This window comes from Bos grunniens, chromosome 2, assembly GCF_055505025.1.
Source record: "Bos grunniens cultivar Pamir isolate PY7600 chromosome 2, Bosgru_T2T1.0, whole genome shotgun sequence".
Classification (NCBI taxonomy): Eukaryota; Metazoa; Chordata; class Mammalia; order Artiodactyla; family Bovidae; genus Bos; species Bos grunniens.
Window position 1 is genome coordinate 4,495,421 of NC_141166.1, and position 23,800 is coordinate 4,519,220.

Sequence of the window (23,800 nt, forward strand, 5' to 3'; positions counted from 1 at the left end):
TTGGTTTCTTATTAAGTTTTGAGAATTCTTAACAAATTCTGGATAAAAGTCTGTTATCAGATGTGTGATATGCAAATATTTTCTTTTGCTCTATGATATATCTTTCTATTATCTTAGTATAGTCTTTAAAAGCAGAAGTTTAATTTTCATGAAGTCCAATTTGTTATATTTTTTTCTCTTCTATATTTTGCTTTTAGTGTCATACCGAGAAATCTGCCTAGTCCGATATCACAAAGACTTTCTGCTGTGATTCCTTATAAAAATGTTACAAGCTTAGGCTTTACATCTAGGCCTATGATCTGCTTTTTTTAAAAAAATATTTTTTTAAATTTTTGGTAAAACATACAGAAGGTAACATTTGTTGTTGTTGTTCAGTTCAACGGGATAAGCTGTGTCTGACTCTTTGTGACCCCACGGACTGCAGCACCCCATGTTGCCCTGTCCTACACCATCTCCTGGAGTTTGCTCAGATTCATGTCCATTGAGTTGGCCATGCTGTCTAGCCATCTCAACACTTGCCATCTTAATTATTTTTGAATATACGGTTTACCGGCATTAAGTACATTCACAGTGTTGTGCAACCATTACCGTCATCTAGCTGCAGAATTCCTTTCCTCTGCAAAACTGAAACTGTACCCGCTAAACAAAAACTCCCAGCTCCCACCTTCCCCCAGGACCTGGCAACCACTGCTCTTCTGTCTCTGTGAATCTGAGTACACTAGACACGTCACATGAGTGAAATCGTATAGCGTACGTCCTGTTCTAGGGAGACAAGTTTCTAATTTTGATGAACTTCCATTTGTGTCTCTCTCTCTCTTTTTTGGCCACTTGTGCTTTTGTTGTATCTAAGAAACCACTGCCTAACCTAAGGTCACAAAGATCTACTTCTATGTTTTCTTCCAAGAGTTTCATAGTTTTAATCCTTGCCGTTTAATCTATTACCCGTTTACTTAACACATTGCCCTCAAGTTTTATCCATATAAGTTCAGTTCAGTTTAGTGGCTCAGTCGTGTCCGACTCTTTGCAACATGGACTGCAGCACGCCCGGCCTCCCTGTCCATCAGCAACTCCCGGAGTTCACTCAAACTCATATCCATGGAGTCGGTGATGCCATCCAACCATCTCACCCTCTGTCGTCCCCTTCTCCTCCTGCCCTCAATCTTTCCCAGCATCAGGGTCTTTTCCAATGAGTCAGTTCTTCGCATCAGGAGGCCAAAGTATTGGAGTTTCAGCTTCAGTATCAGTCATTCCGATGAATATTCAGGACTAATTTTCTTTAGATGGCCTGGTTGGTTCTCCTAGCAGTCCAAGGGGCTCTCAAGAGTCTTCTCCAACACCACAGTTCAAAAGCATCAGTTCTTTGGTGCTCAGCTTTCTTTATGGGCCAACATTCACATCCATACATGACTACTGGAAAAACTATAGCTTTGACTACACAGACCTTTGTTGGCAAAGTAATGTCTCTGTTTTTCAATATGCCGTCTAGGTTGGCCATAACTTTTTTTTCCCAAGGAGCAAGCGTCTTTTAATTTCATGGCTGCAGTGAGTTTGGAGTCCAAGAAAGTAAAGTCTATCACAGCTTCCACTGTTTCCCCATCTATTTGCCATGAAGTGATGGGACCAGATGCCATGATCTTAGTTTTCTGAATGTTGAGTCTTTAGCCAGCTTTTTCACTCTCTTATTTCACTTTCATCAAGAGGCTCTTTAGTTCCTCTTCATTTTCTGCCATAAGGGTGGTGTCATCTGCATATCTGAGGTTACTGATATTTCTCCTGGTAATCTTGATTCCAGCTTGCGTTTCATCAAACCCAGCATTTCGCATGATGTACTTGGCATAGAAGTTAAATAAGCAGAGTGACAATATACAGTCTTGATGTACTCCTTTCCCGATTTGGAACTAGTCTGTTGTTCCATGTCCAGTTCTAACTGTTGCTTCTTGACCTGCATACAGATTTCTTAGGAGGCAGGTCAGATGCTCTGGTATTCCCATCTCTTTCAGAATTTTCCACAGTTTGTTGTGATCCACATAGTCAAAGGCTTTGGTGTAATCAATAAAACAGAGGTGAAGGTGAAGTCGCTCAGTCATATCTGACTCTTCGTGACCCCATGGACTGCAGCCTACCAGGCTCCTCCGTCCGTGGGATTTTCCATCTGGAACTCTCTTGCTTTCTCAATGATCCAACTGCTGCTGCTGCTAAGTCGCTTCAGTCATGTCCGACTCTGTGCAACCCCATAGACGGCAGCCCACTAGGCTCCTCTGTCCCTGGAACTCTCCAGGCAAGAATACTGAAGTGGGTTGCCGTTTCCTTCTCCAATGCATGAAAGTGAAAGGTCAAAGTGAAGTCACTTCAGTCATTCCCGACTCTTAGCGACCTCATGGACTGCAGCCTACCAGGCTCCTCCGTCCATGGGATTTTCCAGGCAAGAGTACTGGAGTGGGGTGCCATTGCCTTCTCCACAGATGTTGGCAATTTAATCTCTGGTTCCTCTGCCTTTTCTAAATCCAGCTTTAACATCTGGAAGTTCTCCATTCCTGAGAACTTTGTTCATATGGCATATGTCAAAAATTCCTTTCTTTTTAAAGCTGAATAATATAATCCATTAAAAATAACTTTACCAAAGTATAATTTGGATACCATACCATTCATTCATTTCAAGAATATAATTATTTTGTATATTCACAGTTGTACAGCCATCACCACAATCTAATTTTAGGACATTTTCAACATGCTCCAAAGAAACCACCCCAACAGTTACTCCCCAACCTCCTCTACCGCACACTCCCTTCCCTAAGCCCTAGTGGTGGTGGTTTAGTCACTAAGTCAAGTCCAACATTAAGTAATATCCCAGGCTCCTATGTCCATGGGATTTTTCCAGCAGGAATACTGGAGTGGGTTGCCATTTCCTTCTCCAGGGGATCTTCCCGATCCAGGGATCAAAGCATAGTTCTTGCATTGCAGGCAGTCTCCTGCATCGCAGGAGGATTCTTTACCGCTGAGCCACCAGGGAAGCCATCTCTAAGCCATAGGCAACCGCTAATCTACTTTCTGTCTCTATAGAGTTGCCTCATCTGCAATTTCATGTAAATGAAATCATATAATATTTAGCCTTTTGTGACTGGCTTCTTTCATTTAACAATGTTCTTGAGGCTCATTCGTCTTATGTATCAATATTTTATTCTTTTTAATTGTTGAATAAAACATTTGTCAAATAAGACATGAATTCAAACAATAGTTGAATAAAACACGAATAATGTTCCATTGAATAGATATTCCACCTTTCATGTATCCATTCATCAACTGAGGAACATTTGTTTTTTGTTTTCCTTTTTCTACTTTTGGTTATTATGAATGATGCTGCTATGAACATCTGTGTGCAAATTTTTGTGTGGATGTATGTTCTCATTTCTCTGAGGTACGTACCTAGGAGTGGAGTTGCTGAGTCATGTATGGTAACTCCGTGTTTAACGCTTTGAGAACTGTCAAATGTTTTCCAAAGCGGCTGCACCATTTTACATTTCCATCAGCAAAATATAAACTTCCCAACTTGTCCACGACCTCGCCAACACTTGTTATCATTTGTCATATATGTATGTATATGTATATGGCCAGTATTGTCATCCTAGTGGGTGTGAAGTCGTCTCTCATTATGGTTTTGATTGTGTTTCTCTAATGACTCATGATGTTGAGCGAATTTCCTTGGGCTTACTTGTCATTGTTAATCTTCTTTAGTGAAATGTTTATTCAAATCCTTCACCTGTTTTTTTTCCCCAAACTTTAAACTTTATTTTGTGTTGGGGTATAGCCAATTAACAATGGGCTGGTAATTTAAGGTGAACAGCCCTTTACCTATTTGTAAATTGGGCTGTTATTTTTTTGCTGACATACAGGAATTCTTTACATATTCTGGACCCAAGTCCCTTATCAGATGTATAATTTACCCATATACTGTTCTATCCTATGGGCTGTCTTTTCACTTTCTTAGGGGTATGGTTTCCAACACAGAAGTCTTTAATTTTGATGAAGTTCAATTTGTCCCTTTTTCCGGTCACTTACACTTTTGCTGTAGTATCTAAGAAAGCACTGCCTAAACTAAGGTCACAAAGATCTACTCCTATGTTTTCTTCCAAGAGCTTTATAGTTTTAACCCTTACAGTTAAATCTATTATCCATTTTGAGTTAATTTTTGTGTATGGCATGGGAAAGGAAACCAGCTTCGTTTTTTTACATGTGGATACCTAGTTGTTTCAGCATCATTTTTCTAAGGCCTCTTTCCTTCTTGAATTGTCTTGGTACCCTTGTTGAACTATGATCCATTCTAATTAATTTTTGAACATGGTGACAAGTATGGATAAAAATTTTTGTCCTTTTTTTCTCCTCCCTCCTTTCCTTCTTTCCCTCTTCTTTTTCAGATCTATTTTCAATTGTTCCACACCATTTTTGAAAATCTATTCTTCCTCCACGGAATTGCTTTTACACTTTTGTCAAAATCAAATTCTCCATAAATGTATGGGTCTAATTCTGGATCATCTATTCTATTCCATTGACTGTCTTTACACTAGTCTATACTGTGTTGATTAAAGTAACTTAATAAGCCTTAAAATTAGGTAGTATAAATCTGTCAACTCTGCTGTTTCGAAGTCAATTTGATATTCTAGGTCCTTTTCACTTCCATATGCATTTTAGGATCAGTTTGTCAGTTTCTACAAGAAAAGTGAACCAGGATTTTGATTGAGAGGACATTGACTCTATAGAGCAAATGACATCTTAATAAAATGCAGTCTTCTGATTCATAAACATGGTCTTTCTTGATTTCTCTGGGCATTGTTTCGTAGTTATCTATGTACAAGGCTTCCATGAGCTTCCCTGGTGGCTCAGATGGTAAAGAATCTGCCTGCAATGCAGGGCACCTTGGTTCAATCCTTGGGTTGGGAAGATCCCCTGGAGAAGAGAATGGCTACCCATACCAGTATTTTTGCCTGGAGAATCCCATGGACAGAGGAGTCTGGTTGGCTACTGTTCGTAGGATTGCTAAGAGTTGGACACAACTGAGTGACTTTCACTTTCTTCCTTCATCTTTTCCACTATCCCTAAATATTTCATATTTTTAAATGTTACTGTTAAAGCATATTTTTCAATTCATTTTCTGGTTTTTTATTGCTAGTAAATATGAACTTAAAAGAAATTAAAAAAACATGAAATTGCAGGCATGAAATTAAAAGGCTCTTGTTCCTTGGAAGAAAAGCTATGATCAATCTGGACAGCATATTAAAAAGCACATTATTTTGCAAACAAAGTTCCGTCTAGTCAAAGCTACCCAGGGACTGAACCGAGGTCTCCCACATTGCAAGTGGATTCTTAACCAGCTGACCCACAAGGGAAGCCCAGTATCTCAGAAGATGACTGTATTTGGATAAAGGGTTTTTAACTGAGTTTATGAGATGATGCTGTGAAAGTGCTGCACTCAACATGCCAGCAAATTTGGAAAACTCAGCAGTGGACACAGGACTGGAAAAGGTCAGTTTTCATTCTGATCCCAAAAAGGCAATGCCAAAGAAAGTTCAAACTACCGCACAATTAGACTCATCTCACACACTAGTAAAGTAATGCTCAAAATTCTCCAAGCATGGCTTCAGCAATATGTGAACCGTAAACTTCCTGATGTTCAAGCTGGTTTTAGAAAAGGCAGAGGAACCAGAGATCAAATTGCCAACATCCGCTGGATCATGGAAAAAGCAAGAGAGTTCCACAAAAACATCTATTTCTGCTTTATTGACTATGCCAAAGCCTTTGACTGTGTGGATCACAATAAACTGTGGACAATTCTGAAAGAGATGGGAATACCAGACCACCTGACCTGCCTCTTGAGAAACGTATATGCAGGTCAAGAAGCAACAGTTAGAACTGGACATGGAACAACAGACTGGTTTCAAATAGGAAAAGGAGTACGTCAAGGCTGTATATTGTCACCCTGCTTATTTGACTTCTATGCAGAGTACATCATGAGAAACGCTGGGCTGGAAGAAGCACACACTGGAATCAAGATTGCCGGGAGAAATATCAATAACCTCAGATATGCAGATGACACCGTCCTTATGGCAGAAAGTGAAGAGGAACTAAAAAGCCTCTTGATGAAAGTGAAAGAGGAGAGTGAAAAAGTTGGCTTAAAGCTCAACATTCAGAAAACGAAGATCATGGCATCCGGTCCCATCACTTCATGGGAAATAGATGGGGAAACAGTGGAAACAGTGTCAGACTTTATTTTTGGGGGTTCCAAAATCACCGCAGATGGTGACTGCATGAAATTAAAAGATGCTTACTCCTTGGAAGGAAAGTTATGTCCAACCTAGATAGCATATTCAAAAAGCAGAGAGATTACTTTGCCAACAAAAGTCCGGCTAGTCAAGGCTAAGGTTTTTCCTGTGGTCATGTATGGATGTGAGAGTTGGACTGTGAAGAAGGCTGAGTGCTGAAGAATTGATGCTTTTGAACTGTGGCGTTGGAGAAGACTCTTGAGAGTCCCTTGGACTGCAAGGAGATCCAACCAGTCCATTCTGAAGGAGATCAGCCCTGGGATTTCTTTGGAAGGAATGATGCTAAAGCTGAAACTCCAGTACTTTGGCCACCTCATGCGAAGAGTTGTCTCATTGGAAAAGACTCTGATGCTGGGAGGGATTGGGGGCAGGAGGAGAAGGGGACGACAGAGGATGAGATGGCTGGATGGCATCACTGACTCAATGGACGTGAGTCTGAGTGAACTCTGGAAGTTGGTGATGGACAGGGAGGCCTGGCGTGCTGTGATTCATGGGGTCACAAAGAGTCGGACACAACTGAGCGACTTCACTTTCAGTTTTCACTTTCATGCATTGGAGAAGGAAATGGCAACCCACTCCAGTGTTCTTGCCTGGAGAATCCCAGGGACGGGGGAGCCTGGTGGGCTGCCGTCTATGGGGTCGCACAGAGTCGGACATGACTGAAGTGACTTAGCAGCAGCAGCAGCAACATTGTAAAGAATACCACAGTCAATATTCTTTTTCATCTGCCTCTAGGAACTACTCGGGTTTGTATCTCGGTTTATAGTCCCAGAAGTGGAATTACTGGGTCGACAAGTTTATTCTTGACTTTTCTGATTAAGCGCCCATGGCTGGGAGAGGAGAGAGGGGGGAAGTGCCCATCCTCCCCTCAGGGGACCAGCCCAACGGGTGGCAGCCTGTGGGAGTGTGGATGAGAAAATGGCCCAGGACTATGCAAAGACTCCCAGGGCACCCCCGCCTGCCCTCCGCCCCAGCCATGACCTCCTTGGCATGGATCTAAGTGACTCCCAGTTACCTGTATGTTGGCAGCTGTATCATCAGTATGGATTGGGCCTTACTTCTTGGCTGTTCCTCCTTTAGAGTTGAGTGATATCATTAAGAGGCATCTGCAAAACTCGAATAGAGAACTGAAGCCAAGCTCTGCATAGGCAAGTGAAGGCAGAGACCAGCCTCACCCTCCCATCGTTACACTCTGATCTCAGGGAGCTCCCGTCTGACAGGGCGGATGCAACCCCTGTCTTTGGGGGAACCCCTGGTCTTTATTGGAGAAATGACAGCCCTCTGTTCCCCAGGATCTCTGGCCTGAGTGCAGTGCAAAGACCCACAGACCAAAACATGTACAGGTGCCCACAAAAGACTGTATCAGCAGGTACCAGTCACTGGCATCCATGAAGGGATGGGTGATTAGATGCAGTGGGACTTTTCTAGGATAACTTCCTGGGAAAGAGAAGGGTCTGGACCCACAGACAGGAAGTTGGGCAGGGGAAGAGGAGGGGCTTGGGAAGCGGGAAATGGGACCAGCCAGCCTGCTGGTTTGGTAGAGCCAGAAGTACAAGCCGGAAAAGCCGGGGGTGGGGAGGGAAGTCCTGAGTGGGGAGGGGCTCACTCCTGTTCCTCGCTAGCAAGTCTGGGGACGTCAGAAGGGACAGATGATGTGAACGTGGGCCGCGATTTGGAGGTTTCATTTCCGGTCAAACTCCTCCCCTCCCTCCCTGTTCCCACTCCCACCACCTTAATCCATCTCAAGGCTGAAGAACAGATCTCAGCTCAGTAACACACAGGTTACAAGCTTGAGCACCTGCCTTAAGCCTCACAGCGCACAACACCTGTTGTCTGTTATTATCTGGGAGCAGGATCCTTACTCAGTGACGCCTGGTTATACCCGCCCTGCAGCTGAGGACACAGAGGCCCAAGGACCGGAGCTAGCTTGTCAGGACTGCAGAGTCAAGAAGTCAGGGCGCTGGGGTCAGAGCCCCTTATCCATGTAACCGTCCACAATGGGGGTCTCTCAGGGCTCCGGCCCCCTCTGCTCCTCCCCACTCCATCTTTCCCCCACTCCATCTTTCCCCTACTCCGTCTTTCCCCAACTTGTGCTGCTATCCCCCACCAGAGGCGAACAGCACCAACTCCCAGGCCACCAGGATCTCAGTCAGAGGTGACTGGGTTCCCAAGGGCACATTTGGGAATGTGTGGAGCCATTTCTGCTTCTCAAAAGTCGGCGGGGTGTGGTGGGGGGAGCAGGGAGGAGCGTGCGTGCGTGCTAAGTCCCTTCCATTTTATCTGACTCTTTGCAGCCCTATGGACCATAGTGCCACCTGGGAAGCTAGGCTGGAGCACAGGAAGGCAGCAGCTACTGGGTCTAGTGATGGAGGTAAGGGGCGCTGCCCAAGCCCACAGGATGCCTAGGATGGCCCCGCAGAGGAGTGTTGGGTCACACGACAGTGGCGAGGGGTGCAGAGTAGCCCCGTCCCAGACGCGCAGGCTCGCCCTCCCACGTCTGCGCTGGCGGCTTCCTGTTGTCTGCCTGCACCTGTGGCCCACTCCAGTCTCAGCCAGAGGTGGGCACCCGCAGCTTGCAGATGCAGGTGGAGAGTTCTCAGCAGATTCTAGACTAAAGCACTTCCAGATGTGAAGGGATGCCCTGCAGGCACACGCGTATCCACATGGAGGGCCTTCCTGACAGAGCTGCTCCTTGACCCAACTCTGCTCTGGCTCCTTGAACTCTTTTTCTTCTCTTAGGCCTCAACTTCTGGGCTTCTGTATTCATTTTGGCATTGTTCAGTCAGGAAAGCCCAGGCGGCTCTAGTGGTAAAGAATCGGCCTGCCGATGCAGGAGTCACAAGAGATGCAGGTTCGATCTGATGCAGGAGTCGCAAAAGATGCAGGTTCGATCCCTGAGTTGGGAAGATGCCCTGGAGAAGGGCATGGCAACCCACTGCAGTATTCTTGTCTGGAGAATCCCATGGACAGAGGAGCCTGGCGGGCTACAGTCCATGGGGTTGCAGAGTCGGACATGACTGAAGAGACTGAGCACGCATGTACTGCTGAGTCAGTTCAGCCAGGATTCCTCATCTTGATGTCTGATGGGGCTCCTCACTCCCGTTGCTAGGTGACGCCAACCTGCCTGCCTTCAGCCAGATCCTTCTGGTGGTGGGTTAAGCTAGAATCTCCGCTACTCCTGATGTTTCTTCTTAGTAATTGCCCATCCACTGACCTCCACCTTGCACCTTGGCTACAAATTCCCACTTTCTAGGTTCTTCTATTTGGAGTTGAATCCAATCTGTCTCCTCCATGGCAAGACTTCATCAGAGCAGTTTCCAGCCTTCTGTCTCTTGGTTATCGTGGACTCAGGGCATTGCCGGGGAGGCCTCAGCACATTGACCCAGAAGCCTGCTTATCAGTCCCCAGGATGCAAGACTCTCATAAGTTCCTTTGTTGGAAAGAAGTTTGATGGCAACTGCTTCCCAGCCAGGCTCACAACCTTCAACTTCTCTCTACAAGGGCTCTTGGGAGTCAGCGGTCCCTCCAGACCTGGTCCAATAACCCCATTGAATAAATGGTCTGCCTGGCTGTGCTTTAACAAATATTACTGAATGTTTTTCTTTAACTTATCCTCATCCCTTTCGGGTGGGAAAGGAGAGAACGTGGGCTCATTTCCCTTCAGATGCTTCGAGAAAGGCCAAGCCCTCTTCTGATACATCAAGCCCCTGCCCCTGCAGGCCTGAGCACCCTGGGGTGGGATGTGACCCGGCGACTGTGGGCGGGGCGGGGGCGGAGGGAGGAGGCGGGGCCTCCTTTTTCTAGGCCATGTGCCACCCGCTTCCTGCCCAGGGGCATTGCCCCGGCACTCCCCTGCCAGTGAGCGGCAGCGAGACGCTGGGGCCTGTTCCCCGCAGCCATCGGAGCGGATTGCGGACCTTGCGAGACCTATGTCGCTGGCCCCCCAGAACCCAGGAGATGCCAGATGGGGCTCCGGCCAACCCCAAAGGGTGCAGGAAGAAGGGGCTGGTTAGACAACCCCCTGGGAGGAGAGGCCCAAGCCTCAGGACCTCTTCAAGAACCTCCAGGTACGTGCCTGCCTCCCCGGGATGGAGCCCTCGGTGGAGATGAGCAGGGAGGTGGGCGAAGAGCTGGCTCCTAGAACCTGTTTCTTCAGAAAGTCTGAGCCTCTGCTTACGGCTGAGATATTGCCTTTTCTGCACTACCGGGGCCTTGGGATCCATCAGTCCTCATAGGCACTTGAGGCCCAGAGAGGGTAAGGTAAGGGATCTATTGATGGTCACACAGCATTTTGGAAGTAGAGTTGCAGCTTGAACCCAGGGACTCAGGTCTCCTGGCTCCAGATACAAAAGCCAGCCACCAGGTGGGGTCATGTGACTGGAGTGCAAATGGAAGGGGCTGGTTCTGATGTGCGACCAGGTCCAATCCTGCGAGACAGGGAGCCCTCTGTCTCTTGGAAGCCTGGCTCGGGGTGGAAGGGAAGGAGGCTCCCTGTGCCTCCCGGCTCTGCACTGCTGGGGGCTGTTGCTCCCAGAGGTGCAGGCAGGCAGGAGGTGCTCAGATCTCTCTGCAGGAGCTAATCACAGGGCAAGGGCAACAGGAACCCGGGCACCGAGGGGTGGTGTTGACTGCGGATGTAAGGAGGCTCAGGAGGGAGCCATAGGCCAGGAACCGCACGCGGTGGGGAGGGACAGACTAAGGACTGGGCTCTCTTCCCCTCTCAGATCTCACCTGGGGATGAAGAGTTTCATCACCATCACCATCCTAGCCAGCAGCGGTGAGTGAAGGTGCTGGGAAACCCCTCCTTCTGACCCCGACTCCAGCCTTTCTCCCGTGACTCAGCCATTGGCCACAGGCTCTCAGACCGACCGCTGGGTCTCTGCTCCCCGGCTCTGCCGGGCTTCCTTCCCTCTCTGCAGCTGTTTACTCCTCCAGCCACCTGTAAACACGCCCGAGGAGGTCAGCATTAACTGTTTACAAGCCTCCAGGGTGCGGGGCGCACAGTTGAGCAAGCATCATAAAGTGGTGCTGGTGGCTGGGCGTCAGGGCGCTTGGCGACACTGGGGCGCTTGTGTACATAGGAAGACGTGTTTGTGTACATACATGTGTACATGCAGACGGAACTCGTGAGCTTGCATGCAGGTATCCACACGTCTATGTGTAGGGGGTGTGTCTGAGCACATGGTGATGTCTGTGTGTGTAACACACGTCTGGAAGATGGGTGAGCACGTGTTCACAGCAGTGTGTGTCTCTGGAGTGTGTAGGTGAATATAGGGAGCACACAACTGCACACGCGTGTGTGGAGCAGTGTCTGGGTGTGAGAGGTAGTGGAAGATGATGGAGGTGGTCCGGGAGCCTCATTCCTTCTTCTTTCTGGAAGGACCACCCCCGGGACCACCGAGGCTCCTGACACATGGGCAGGCATCCTGGTGGCAGGTGCCCTGTGTAGGCAGGAGAGAGGCTGGGTATTCCACTGGCCTTCTGTCCACCTGTTCAGCAGCCCCTGAACCCAACCAGGTTTGAGACAAAGAAAGAAAATACCAGAGACAAAATGAAGTTGAATGCAGCCAGACATGAGAAATGGTTGGTTGAATTCAGGCAAAGTGACCTATTATTTAGAAAATAACCCCTTGTGTCCAGCCCAGCCCAGGGGCCGGGCACAGAGGCTGCAGACTGAGTGAACACAGGTTTTGTTTCTTCTGCTCCAAGCGGAGTGTGGACGTGGCCACTCTGGGTGTTGCACATGTGTGACAGTGGGAGTGTGTATGCGTGTATAAAGGTGTGGGAGGTGAGTGTGGGTCTGTTTGTGAGACCATGTGCGTGTGAGAGGCATTTGTGGGTGAGTGTGTGTGTAACTGTGTTATATATGGAGGAGAGTGTGCAGCGGGTGAGTGTGTGTTTACATCTGCCTGCGTGTAAGAGTATGACGTGTGTCTGTCCTGCATGTGGATGGGTGAGTTTTAGGTGAGAACTGATGGTTGAGGGGTCCGGGGGATGGAAGCTGCCCCCCATCAGGGGTAACACCTACAGGACTAGGGGCAGGAGGCCAGGACCTCACAGCAGGCAGTCGGTCCCAGGCCCTGGAGGGGAGGGTCTGTCTTGCTTATGAACCCTGCCCCTGGCCCCGCAGCACTAACGGAGAAGCCTGTTTGCAGATGGGGGTCCGTCTGACCCCCAGGCTTCTGGGCACACGTTTGATTACAGTGACAAGAATCCTGCAGAACAGAAAGGGCTTGGGGACAGCTGATGTTACTGGGAAGCCCTCTCAGCCCCCCTCTCTCTTCCATCGTGGCCAAATCAGAGACAGGCCCCCAGGTCGCAGGGACCCCTTCCTCCCTGCCCCAGACCCAGACAACCATTTACAGGCTCTAAACCACCCTCTTAAGGTTGTTGGCCATTTCTCTCCACGCCTTTGTTTCCTCTTTCATTTGCTACTTATTCTCTGTAACGACAAAAGTCCCGAAGATAGACTGGAAGAGGCAGGTGGAGAGGGATGCCCTAAATTAGTTCTCTGACAGGAGGGCAGGCCTGGCCCAGGGTCCCAGTAAGCCCTGAGAGGGGACGCCACGGGAAGAGCAAGGGTCTGGTGTGAGCTGGGTGCTTGCACTTCCCTGGAGGCTGGGGTTGTCATTCCCATTTTACGGATGGGAAAACCGAGGCCTAGGGAGCCTTAGTTCTGGGCCCGCATCTGTCTGACTCCAAAGTCTGTGCCTTTCCCACCAAGGCAGGTTGAGGTGGTGAGTTCCCCCATCATCACTAGGGATGTTGGACAGCCAAGTCTCCAGAAGCAAGTCGTTTCAGCCTTCGGGATTCCATCTGGGCTCTGTTTCTGAAATTCTCGGCTTCCTCCCTCTCCCACTACATTTCCTCTATCCGGCCACAGAGTGGGGTGGGAAGCATGACTTGAGAGCAGGGGCAAAGGTGTGGAACTGGGCGCCTCGCCCCAGGCACAGCTGGAGGAGCCTCCCGGGGGAGGCAGCAGGGGTGAGGGATGGTGAGCTGGCATCTCAGCTCCTGGGGGGTCACAGACCCGGGTCCAGGTCTGGGCTCTGCCACTTCCAGGCTGCATGGGGCAAACCACCTCTCTGAGCCTCAGCTGCTCATCCATAAAATGGGGTAAGAGCGGCCCTCCTGCCTGTGTGGTAATGGGGGGCAGGGGGGCGGGTGCGCAGCCTCACCCAGGTAAGAACCCAAACACCAGGCTCAATGTTGACTCAGCTGGGAGCCAGCATGCCTGGGAGCCCGGGAGGCAGGGAGACAGAGGAGGGCAGCAGATGGCCCCGGGGTGAGCAGCCTGAAGGGCGCCAGGAAGCTGACCCCGGGAGTCTGCTGGTATCTGAAGGGTTGTGGCACCACCTGTGAGACAAGGACAAAGGGGAAGAAATGTATACTTGGGCGTGCTCGTGTGTGTGTGTGCGCGCGTGCGTGTGTGTATGTGTGCGCGTGCGTTCGTGTGTATGTGTGTGCACGTGTGTGTGTGTGTGCATGTGTGTGTGTGTGCGCGCGCGTGCGTGTGTGTCCAGAACACCCAATTGTCTCTGGATTAACCCTGAGATGCTCCCGCCCCAGGCCCTGCTGGGAGCCCAGGAGCCAGGCCAAAGCAGCAGGGCCCAGAACCCTGTTCAGAAGAGCACGTGGCATCTGGGAAGCAAGCCCCTTAGGGTGTATCAGGCACTCAGCTCTCCCTGTCTGGGTCCAAATTCTGCCTCCACTGATTTTCAACAATGTCTCCTTGGGCCAGTTGCTAAATGCTCTGGGCCTCGATCGCCTCATCTGTAAAATGGGTTTTTTTTTTTACAGGGTTGCAGTGAGCACTTGATGGACTCGAGCATGGAAGGGTGGCGGGCAGGGCCCACTTTCTTCTGGGGGCTGTGGGGCTCGGTGTGAGGACGTGGGCAGAGCACCGCACGGGGCGCCCTGTGGAGTGCTGCCTCCTTCTGCTCTGCCCTCCTCCCCTGCCCCTGTCTCCCGTCCCCTGGCCCCAGCCAGGTGGGCAGGAGCGGCCACGAATGGGGCTGGGAGCTCACCACACCCCTCGGCTCTCTCTCGCAGTCCTGCCTGCGGCCCGCAGCAGCCTGCTCAACCTCAAGTCCATGGTGGAGACGGTCACTGGGAGGAACGCCATCTTGTCCTTCGTGGGCTACGGCTGCTACTGCGGGCTGGGGGGCCGCGGCCTGCCCATGGACGAGGTGGACTGGTAGGTCCCGAGAGGCTGGGCCACGCTCAGAACTGGGCGGGGACAGCCCAGGTCAGACCGTCCCCAGTCTCCCAGTGGTGGGGGAAGGCCCTTACCCCAAGGAGGAGGCTTGTGTGCTGAGTTTGTAACCAGAAGCCTGACATTTGACCTACGTTCTCCTCAACCGTCTGGGACACTTCCTATTGTCTGTTTCCAAGGTCTTGGGCTTGGAGGCATTCAGTTCAGTTGCTCAGTCGTGTCTGACTCTTTGCAACCCCTTGAACCGCAGCACGCCAGGCCTCCCTGTCCATCACCAACTCCCCGAGTTCACCCAAACCAATGTCCATTGAGTGGGTGATGCCATCCAACCATCTCATCCTCTGTCGCCCCCTTCTCTTCCTGCCCTCAATCTTTCCCAGCACCAAGGTCTAGAATTCCCATTCTCAGCGGAACCTTTGACCTGTCCCCAGACACGCATGGGCTTCCCTGGTGGCTCAGATGGTAAAGCGTCTGCCTGCAATGCGGGAGACCTGGGTTCAATCCCTGGGTCGGGAAGATCCCCTGGAGAAGGAAATGGCAACCCACTCCAGTACTCTTGCCTGGAAAGTTCCATGGACAGAGGAGCCTGGCGGGCTACAGTCCGTGGGGTCGCAAAGAGTCAGATACAACTGAGTGACTCCACTTTCACTTTTCCTTTCACTTTCTTTCAAACACACATGAGAGCTACAGTCACACTGTTGTGTTGGACAAAGCAAGGGCTGAGACCCCTGCCTGCTCAGACAGGAGGCCCTGGAGAGCAGGACTGTGCCTCCTCCATCAGCTGGGAGTTCCTGGAAGCCGTGGCTTGTCCTCTCCTCCTTTCCCCAACCCAAAGCAGCCAGCATGAGTCTGGCATCCCTGGGGGCTTCATAAATGCATGTTGACTAATTGCCTGCCTCTCACCAGAGGGGATGGGACAGCCACATCAGCAGTGGCTCCATGTCCCCCACCCCCAAGCCCCACTTACCCCTCCAGACTTTGGTCCCTCCCTGGTCATCCTGCACAGCCAGGAGTAGCCCCTGCATCTGGCCGGTCTCCTCCGCTGTGGACTTCACCCAGGCCCCTCCCTCCCACCCTGCCCCTCCTACAGCTGCAGCCAGGGCTCAAGGGTGGGGAGAGCCGGAGCTCTGGGGAGAGGACAGAGAGAGGGGGTCACGGACTTGATCCCGGGGCACTGGCCTGACTCCTTCTGGCTGTGTGACTTCCGGCAAGTAACTGCCCTCTCTGGGCCACCGTCTGAAGGTCTTATGAGAGGGATGGGAACAGCTGATCATGGCAGGGCTCACTGCCAGTGGGAGAGGGGCCAAGCCTGGCCACGTCTGCCTGCTCTCCCCTCCCTGCCCCTAGGTGCTGCCATGCCCACGACTGCTGCTACCAGAAGCTCTTTGACCTGGGCTGCCGCACCTATGTGGACCACTACGACTACACCATCGAGAACGACACTGACATCGTCTGCAGTGAGTGCCCCCCGTCACCCCTTCCCCAGGAAAAGCCCGAACTGCCAGCCATCCCCCTAGCCTGTGCCGGGGGCAGGGCTGCCAATGAAATGCAGGAGGTCCCAGTAACTCTGAATTTCAGATAAACAATGAAAAGTGTTTTCATGGAAGTTTACACTGACTCAGTGGACATGAGTTCGAGTGAACTCCAGGAGATACTGAAGGACGCCTGGCGTGCTGCAGTCCATGGGGTCGCAAAGAGTCAGACATGACTGAGCAACTGAACAGCAACAACAAATATCCTAAATACTGCGTGTGTGTGTGTGTGTGTGTGTGTGTGTGTGTGCGTGCTAAGCTGCTTCCTTAGTGTCCAACTCTATTTGACTTGATGGACTGTAGCCTGCCAGAGTCCTCTGTCCATGGGACTCTCCAGGCAAGAATACCGGAGTGGGTTACCATGCCCTCCTCCAGGGGGTCTTCTCGAGCCAGGGATCGAACCTGCATCTCTTATGCCTGCTGCATTGGCAGGCGGGTTCGCCTGGGAAGCCCAAATAGTGCATGGAACATACTTACACTAAACCTTAGCAGAAAATTATTTAGTATTAGTATAAAATAAAGAAGTAGCATAAGTATATCCCACGCAATGTTTGGAATATACTTATACTGAAACGTTTATTGTCTGAAATTCAGATTTCACTGGACACCTTACTTTTGTTTGCTTGCTTGCTGAATCTAATAGGCTCTGGCACATCCCCCTGAAGCGCTCTGAGGCCCCCACCTGAATGGGCACCCTGATTCTTCAGTCCCCACTTCAGCTTTGGAGAACTTAGAGAGCAATCTTGATTCAGTGGGTCAAGTTTGGAGGGTCCCACTTCTCTGTGTTTTTAACCAGATCCTTGGGTGATTCTGAGACTTTGTAGCAGGCTGGCCAGGGAGTCGGGAGTCCTGTGTTGACACCCAGGTTTGGCCAGCATCTCCTCCCCATGTGGCCCTGGGCAGGGTCCTTCCCCACCTCGCTTCAGTCTCCCCATGGGTACATTGAGGGGTTTGGATCTGAGCAGACCCCTTCCCTTCTAGTTCTCTCTCGGGGACCCCAGTAGATGAGGTGGCCCCATGGTACAACACCCAGTGTTTCTAGGGATTTGAGATGCTGGAGCCAGGCCTGGCAGGTTCCCTCACTTTGCCATAGACTCTCCACGGTCATTCCCCACCCGAGGGGTGCCGCATCCGAGCTGTCAGCCCAGAAGTCCCGCCTGTGGCGCCTCCTGCCTGGGCCAGCAGGTGTCCCCTGGGTAGCCCCAGGCTCCCTTTGTCCCCTTACATTAACCAGGCTGTGCGTCATGCCTCACTAAGAGCTCACGAGCAACGTCAGTTTTGCAAAAAAGAAAACAACTCAAGACTCCTGTTCTCTGGTAAAGAGTCTGGTGGGGACCCAAGCACTGCTGGTGCCCCTTGGCAGCCCAGGGCTGAGTGGTACTCAGATGCTGCAGTTCAGATGTAGAGTGGAGGCACTGTTTGAGCAGGAGTCCATTAAGCAGATCAAATCTCCCTCCTCAACCCCTAAGACTGTGGACCATCCTGAGCTGTGGCTCTCACACTGGGTTCTGGGGAGTTCTGGGACCAGCAGGTCAGCTGCTGTGAGCAGTGATGGGGAGGTATCCCTGAGTGGTCCAGCTGGCTCTTTGATGTATTTTGTAGCTCAAGTGGCTTCTCTTTCAGGTGCTTGAGATATTCGTCTTTGGTAAAGAGTTTCACGTCAGAGAAAAGATTCTGCTGATAGAAAGTTTGCAAGTTTGCAAACCACTGGGCTAGTGGGTGGTTCTCGAAAGGGGTTCCCTGAACCTCAGCATCAGCATCACTTGTTAGAAATGCAGATATCAGGCCCCCACCCCAGACTCACTGAATCTGAATCTCTAGGGGTGGGGTGGGATAGCCTTTGTTTTAGGAGCCCTCCAAACAGATTTCATTTTCTTGGGCTCCAAAATCACTGCGGATGGTGACTGCAGCCATGAAAGTAAAAGACGCTTGTTCTTTGGAAGGAAAGCTATGATAAATCTAGACAGCATATTAAAAAGCAGAGACATCACTTTGTTGACAGAAGGTCCATATAGTCAAAGCTCTGATTTTTCCAGTAGTCGCATCCAGTATGGATGTGAAAGTTGGACCACAAAGAAGGCCAAGCACCAAAGAATTGATGCTCTCGAACTGGGGTGCTGGAGAAGGCTCTTGAGAGTCCCTTGGACTGCAAGGGGATCAAACCAGTCAATCCCAGAGGAAATCAACCCTGAATATTCACTGGAAGGACTGATGCTGTGACCGAAGTTCCAATACTTTGGCCACCTGATGTGAAGAGCTGACTCATTAGAAAAACCCCGATGCTGGGAAAGATTAAGGGCAAGAGGAGAAGAGGGTGACAGAGGATGAGATGGCTGACTGGCATCACCGACTCAACAGACATGAATTTGAGGAAACTCCTGGAGACAGTGAAAGGCAAGGAAGCCTGGCGTGCTGCCGTCCGTGGGGTCACAGAGTCAGACACGACTTAGCGGCAGAACAAACAATGACAAGCAGGTGATCCTAAAGCTCACCCGAGGCCGAGAACTCAGGGGAAGATGATTTCTGAAGACCAATAGTAACAACAACAACGTCTGCTCCGTGGGAGGCACTGAGCTAAGCTCTTCATGAGTGTTTTGCTCCCTCCATCCTTACCACAGCGCCCTCCAGAGTGGGGGTGCTGGGATTCTGGGCTTGAAGAGAGGAAACCTGTGATGGTAGAAAGTGGGGAGGGGGCGGGGTGGAGATGGGGGTTAGTTCCCGACACCTGAGTTTCTACCCCAGCTCAGCCCCAGGTTTGCTGGGTGACTTAGGCAAGCCACACCCCATCCTGAGCCTCAGTTTCCCCAACTCAACACTGTCCTGTTGGGCTCCCATGGTTGTGTGTTTCCCACACGTCAGGGGCACCTGGAGGGCTGGGAATGCAAGAGGCTGGGCCCCGGCCCTGACCTCCTGCGCCTGCAGGCCCAGGGTGGGCCCCCGGACGATGGTGCGGCTGGCCAGGACCACTTTCGGAGGCCCCTGTGATCTCAGGGTCCACGCGCTCCACTCTCCACAGGCGAGCTCAACCAGACCGAGTGTGACAAGCAGACGTGCGAGTGCGACAGGAGCGTGGTTCTGTGCCTCCAGAAGCAGACATACAGGGAGGAGTACCGCAACTATCTCAACATCTACTGCCAGGGCCCCACGCCCAACTGCAGCATCTACGAGCCGCCCCCCGTGCCGCCCTAGGTCCCCTGGGGCTGGCGGAGGAGCTGGGAGGAGGCTCTGGCCCTGGGGGCCAGGCGGATGGAGCAGGTGGAGGTGGGGGTGGATCGGGAGCCCCCGGTGCATCTGGCCGCCTCCCCCCGGGAGCCTTCCGGTGGTCCAGAGGACTCAGAAAGGTCTGGGCCCTGGCCCTGGCCACCAGGCTCCTCAAGCCCAGCCCTGGGTGTGGCTTCATCCTGGATGCAGCAAGGGGGTGGCGCGTGCCTTGTTGGGGTCTCCCCCAAGTGTGGAAGGGATGGGGGGCCTCTGAGAGGGGCCTCTCGCTGACTGAGCCAGGCACGAAAGGGTGGATCCCAGGGTTTTCAAGACCTGCAGCAGCCGCACGGGCCCAGAGCTCGGTGCGTCCTAGGGGCAGCTCCCAGGCAGACGGAGTGCTGGTCACAGGTCTGGGTTCTTGGGGCCCCTTGCTGCTCCTGCAGGATGAGTCGGGGTGATCCATGCTTTAGGGGGAGCAGGATTGTTAAAGGGGCTTTGTTAAAGAGCAGGTGGCCCCATCCTGGCCTTCATCGTTGGCACATGAGTCCCGGCCCAGATTGGATAGTCACAGGGCTTGGGTCCCAGCCCTGAAGTCCAGCCTCAGTGACCCAAAGAGCCTCTAAGCAGGCTCCTGGGCCCTGAGAGAACCCACATGCACCACCCCCACCCTGCCCCAGGTCCACAGGGACCCAGATGGGGGCACACACAAACGTGCACCCCCAGGCAGGCCTTCCTGCCTCTCCCGCTGACCCACTCAGCTCAGAGGAAGAGCCTGGCCACGACTCTGCAGCCCTGAGCACTCTGAGGAAGCCCCAACCCCAGCGTCCCCAGTCTCTGACAAACACACAGGCCAAAGGGTCACGGTCTAGACGGCCAGGCCCTCCCCCGCGCCTCCCCCTACGCAGCAGCCAGGCCAGGGAGTGGAATGGGCCAGAAGCCTCTCTCCCTGGACGAGGAGGGACAAGGCTGCAGCGTCAACTCAGAATCCCGCTGCATGCGGAGGGCGCCGAGAGCTGGAACCCAGCTTGAGGAGGAGGAGACAGAGGCAGGAGGGACCAGGGCCAGGCAGGAGGCCGTGGGGAAGATTCAAGAAGGGGTAGACGGGGAACAGGATGAGGACAGGGAAAGGAGGGGGAAGCAGGGAGACACGGCGGGGGGACCAGACTCCAGACCAGAGCGGTCTTGGCAGGAGAAGGGGGCAGAGTAGCCTTGGGGACAGGGCCCCGCGGGCTGGGGGGCCGCCGGCTGGGGAGGGCGGAGGGCCAGGCCTGGCAGGTCGCCTCCTGACGGCGCCAGCATTGATGTCTTCCCAGGCGCGCCTTCCTCGCCTCCCCTGCTGACCTCAGGCGTCAGCGGCCTCCGGGTGCCCAGGGCACCCCGCCGCGTCCTGCCTTCTGTCTTTGTCTGGCATCAACCCCTAAGGCCCAGTGGTGCAGCACTATGACCCCAGGGATGCTCAGAACATCCACCAGGAACCTCAGCCCTCCCGGGGGCCCCGAGGACTTACAGTCCCCAGGGGAGGGCTGTGGGAGTGGCGAGAAGGTCTACAAAAAACCACGACAGGACTGGATGGAGCCCCGCAGAGCTGCAGCTTCTAGGATGCCTGCCCTGGGGGCTGGGGTCAGCACTCACCGACTGTGGGACCACCGCTCACCCCCTGCTGTCCTGCTGGCCACAGTGGGTGACGGCTGTGGCCCCCCGCATGCCCTGACCCCACCTGCCCAGTAGCCAAGATCCTCCTGGGAGCCCACCTTTTCCTCACCGTCCCGGGCTGACCCCTGACTTCTCTGAGCTGAATCTCCACCCCCGCTGCCCCCACAACCCAGGCAGGGATGGAGTCAGGATGGGGAGTCCCCCAGAGGAGGGGACCACAGAGGCCTGGGCCCCTTGCCCATGGAAGCCCTAGCTGGACCCCTCCACACACAAACACACCCTCACCTTCCTGAAAGTCTGGGTGTTGGGAGGCATTCTGCTGCTAAGGGGTTCTGCCTGCCCCCTCCCTCACCCCAGACTCTCCCAAGTGCTGCGACCCCAAGAGACCGTTCCCAGGACTCGACGTCCCCTCCTCAAACTATTAAAACCCTCCTTCCTCAACTCCTCGTCGCTGGATCCTCCCTGGCACGGCACCCACTGGCCAGGCGTCAGGGGAAAGCACAGCCGTTCCCTCCTGGGTCTCCGGCTCTGGGGAAAACAGGTTCCTTGGTGCCTAGCGGTGGGCATGGCCTGCTCCCTCCCTGCCTCTGGCCTGACAGAAGCAGCCGCCCTCCAGCAGAAGTGCAAGTGTTGGGAGGGTTGGAAAGTAGGGCTGTGGTCCAGCAATCGGACAACACGAGCAACCAGTGGGCTGAGAGCTTGCCCGGCGTCCAGTCCACGACACTCTCCATCCATCCCATCTTTTTTTTTTCTGTTGGAGAACTGAGGCCCAGGGAGGGCAGGTAACTTGCCCAAAGTCAGCCAGGCCATTAGTGATGGTGCTAGGCTCTGAATCCTCAGCCTCTGACTTTTCATGTCACCTCTTTGCACCTTCTTAACGAGGACTCGGGCCGCTGGGGCCAGTGGGACAAGTGACTGAGAGCCCAGCAGGGTGCCAGGTCCTGGGTCCTGGCTTGACCCCTTGCCTGTGAGGGGTGTCGGTTTCCCCAAGTGCGGAGACCAGAGCAGCTGTTTCAGAGGCTCCCCAAAGCTGTGGATTTTCCCGCGACACCCAGGGGTGACCTCTGGGGAAGGGGAGGCTGAGCAGACAGGAGTCGGAGGCCTCCTACTCATCCTTCCATGAGCAACCCTGCTTTTCCTGCGGTACCTACTGCCGCTTCACAAGAGCTACTGCAAGGAGAAGAGGGACTCTTTGGTCAAAAGGTTGAAAAGCCCTGGACATGGTCATCCGTTGATTGGTTCATTCATTCAGTGAACCTGTCCTGGTGGTCTCCTATGGACCAGGCCGGGCTTTACAGTAGACACTGCTGATCAGACACAGCTCCTGCCCACAGGAAGCCCACAGTCTGGGAGGGGGGAGGCAGACATGTGGACCGACATCCTTGACATATGGGGCCAGGTGGTGTCAGGTTGGAGCCCAAGCATGTCTCTGCCAGTCCCGGAAGTGGCCCCGGAGTGGGTGGGGTGGAGCTGGAACGGTGTATTAGATGCCTCTGAGGTGGCGAGGGAGAATGGGACCATGGATTTTGAGGAAGGACTCTGCTTAACCCAGTCTGGGTGGTCTTTCTCTCCTCAGGTTAGTGAGGCCTTTGATGCTAAGGCTTGAGGAGGATTAGGGACTTCCTTCCACTGGTCTGAGGGCGGCCACCGACAAAGACGCTCTCCTTGACCACAACTTGGGCAGGCTCTTGCGAGATCTTTTCTCAACCAGGGCTCCACATGTTTTAGCAAGAATCTTGCTACGTCGGTTCACTGAGCACCACACCCACCCACGGTATCTGATCAAATCTCTCATCCTCCACTCCTCCCCCCACCAGTGACATCAGATCACCCCCATGCTCTTTCTCCAAGAATCCTGTTTGGTCAGTTCAGCAGAAATTCCCTACCCTCTCAGGAATTTTCCATCCCCACCTCCAACTCCTGCTGTAAATCCCCACTTAAGAAAACTCAGGATCTCACAGTGCTGTACAGCAGAGGTTAACACAACATTGTCAAGCAACTATACTCCAGGAAAAATATAAAACTGAAGCTTTGAAGTCGTATTTGGAATTGAGCCCAAATCTATACTGGCCCCTGTTGTGAGAGTTTTTGAATAAAAATCTGTTTTGGCAACTTTACTATCCATCTCTGGTTTTCTAGGAGCTGTGACTCAGATGGAGGAGTCAGACTCACCACTGGACCCTGGGATCTCTGCCAACTAAAAACTGTCACTTGCCACATGCTTCCATAAGAAGGAAGCCACCAGACACTGCAGCCGCTGACTTTTGACACTCCCTAAAAGGAGTTCGGGGTGGAAATGAGCCTCAGGAATGAGGCTCTCTGTGCTCTGGGAAAAAGTGGCAGAACAGGTCTTCAGATAGCTAGATATTTTCAGGAGAAGATTTTATGAGCCGAATTTCTAGCATCTTCTCACATATAGAAAAGCGCGAAAGTCACTTATGGAGACATCTGCTCCTCATAACTAAACAGCAACCTTCTTGACTCACGGGAATCTTTCGTAAAATGTGTGCTTGGTGGTGCATAACTCCCTTCACCAAAGTCACATATATTCTGACACCTTCCCTCTTTAACTCTTTGGAGCATTTCCTCAGCACTATTTCAGACACTATAGTTCTCATTTTGCCCCCAATAAAACTTAACTCACATCTCTCACACTGTGCCTTTTAAAAAATTCGACACCTCTCACTTTCAGTGGGAAAGCATGGTACATCCTCCCAGGTTATTACATCATAGTCCTATTCATGGTCTTTGAGCCATTTTTCACTTCTTGGTTAGACTCCATTTGCCTTTATGCTTTGTTATCTGCCTTTAAACCCGAACAGATTCTGCCATCCTGCACATTTTATTAATTCTTCTAGTTTTCTCCAAAAATATGGCTACAACTC

The 23,800-nt window shown here is 52.1% G+C and overlaps 2 protein-coding genes and 1 long non-coding RNA gene across 3 annotated transcripts in view; 2 read left to right on the forward strand and 1 right to left on the reverse strand.

Moving 5' to 3' along the window:
- The window catches only part of LOC147377297 (group IID secretory phospholipase A2-like), a 51,292-nt gene extending 41,720 nt beyond the window's left edge, over positions 1-9,572 (reverse strand). Inside the window, exon 1 of the mRNA XM_086325967.1 lies at positions 7,330-9,572. Coding sequence (XP_086182093.1) covers positions 7,330-7,352 — 23 coding nt within the window. The 5' untranslated portion in view covers positions 7,353-9,572. The remainder of the gene's footprint in view (positions 1-7,329) is intronic.
- LOC147377298 (uncharacterized) lies at positions 8,608-9,898 on the forward strand. The gene is made up of 2 exons (XR_015136564.1): positions 8,608-8,685; positions 9,568-9,898. It is a non-coding gene; the product is annotated as an uncharacterized LOC147377298 (long non-coding RNA).
- Positions 9,899-10,135: 237 nt separating this feature from the next.
- On the forward strand, positions 10,136-23,032 carry PLA2G2F (phospholipase A2 group IIF). Its single transcript, XM_086325946.1, has 5 exons — positions 10,136-10,381; positions 11,039-11,091; positions 14,367-14,511; positions 15,877-15,986; positions 19,078-23,032. The coding sequence occupies exons 1-5, from the start codon at positions 10,272-10,274 to the stop codon at positions 19,248-19,250; spliced, it is 591 nt and encodes a 196-aa protein (XP_086182072.1). The 5' UTR covers positions 10,136-10,271; the 3' UTR covers positions 19,251-23,032.
- The last annotated feature ends 768 nt before the right edge of the window (positions 23,033-23,800 follow it).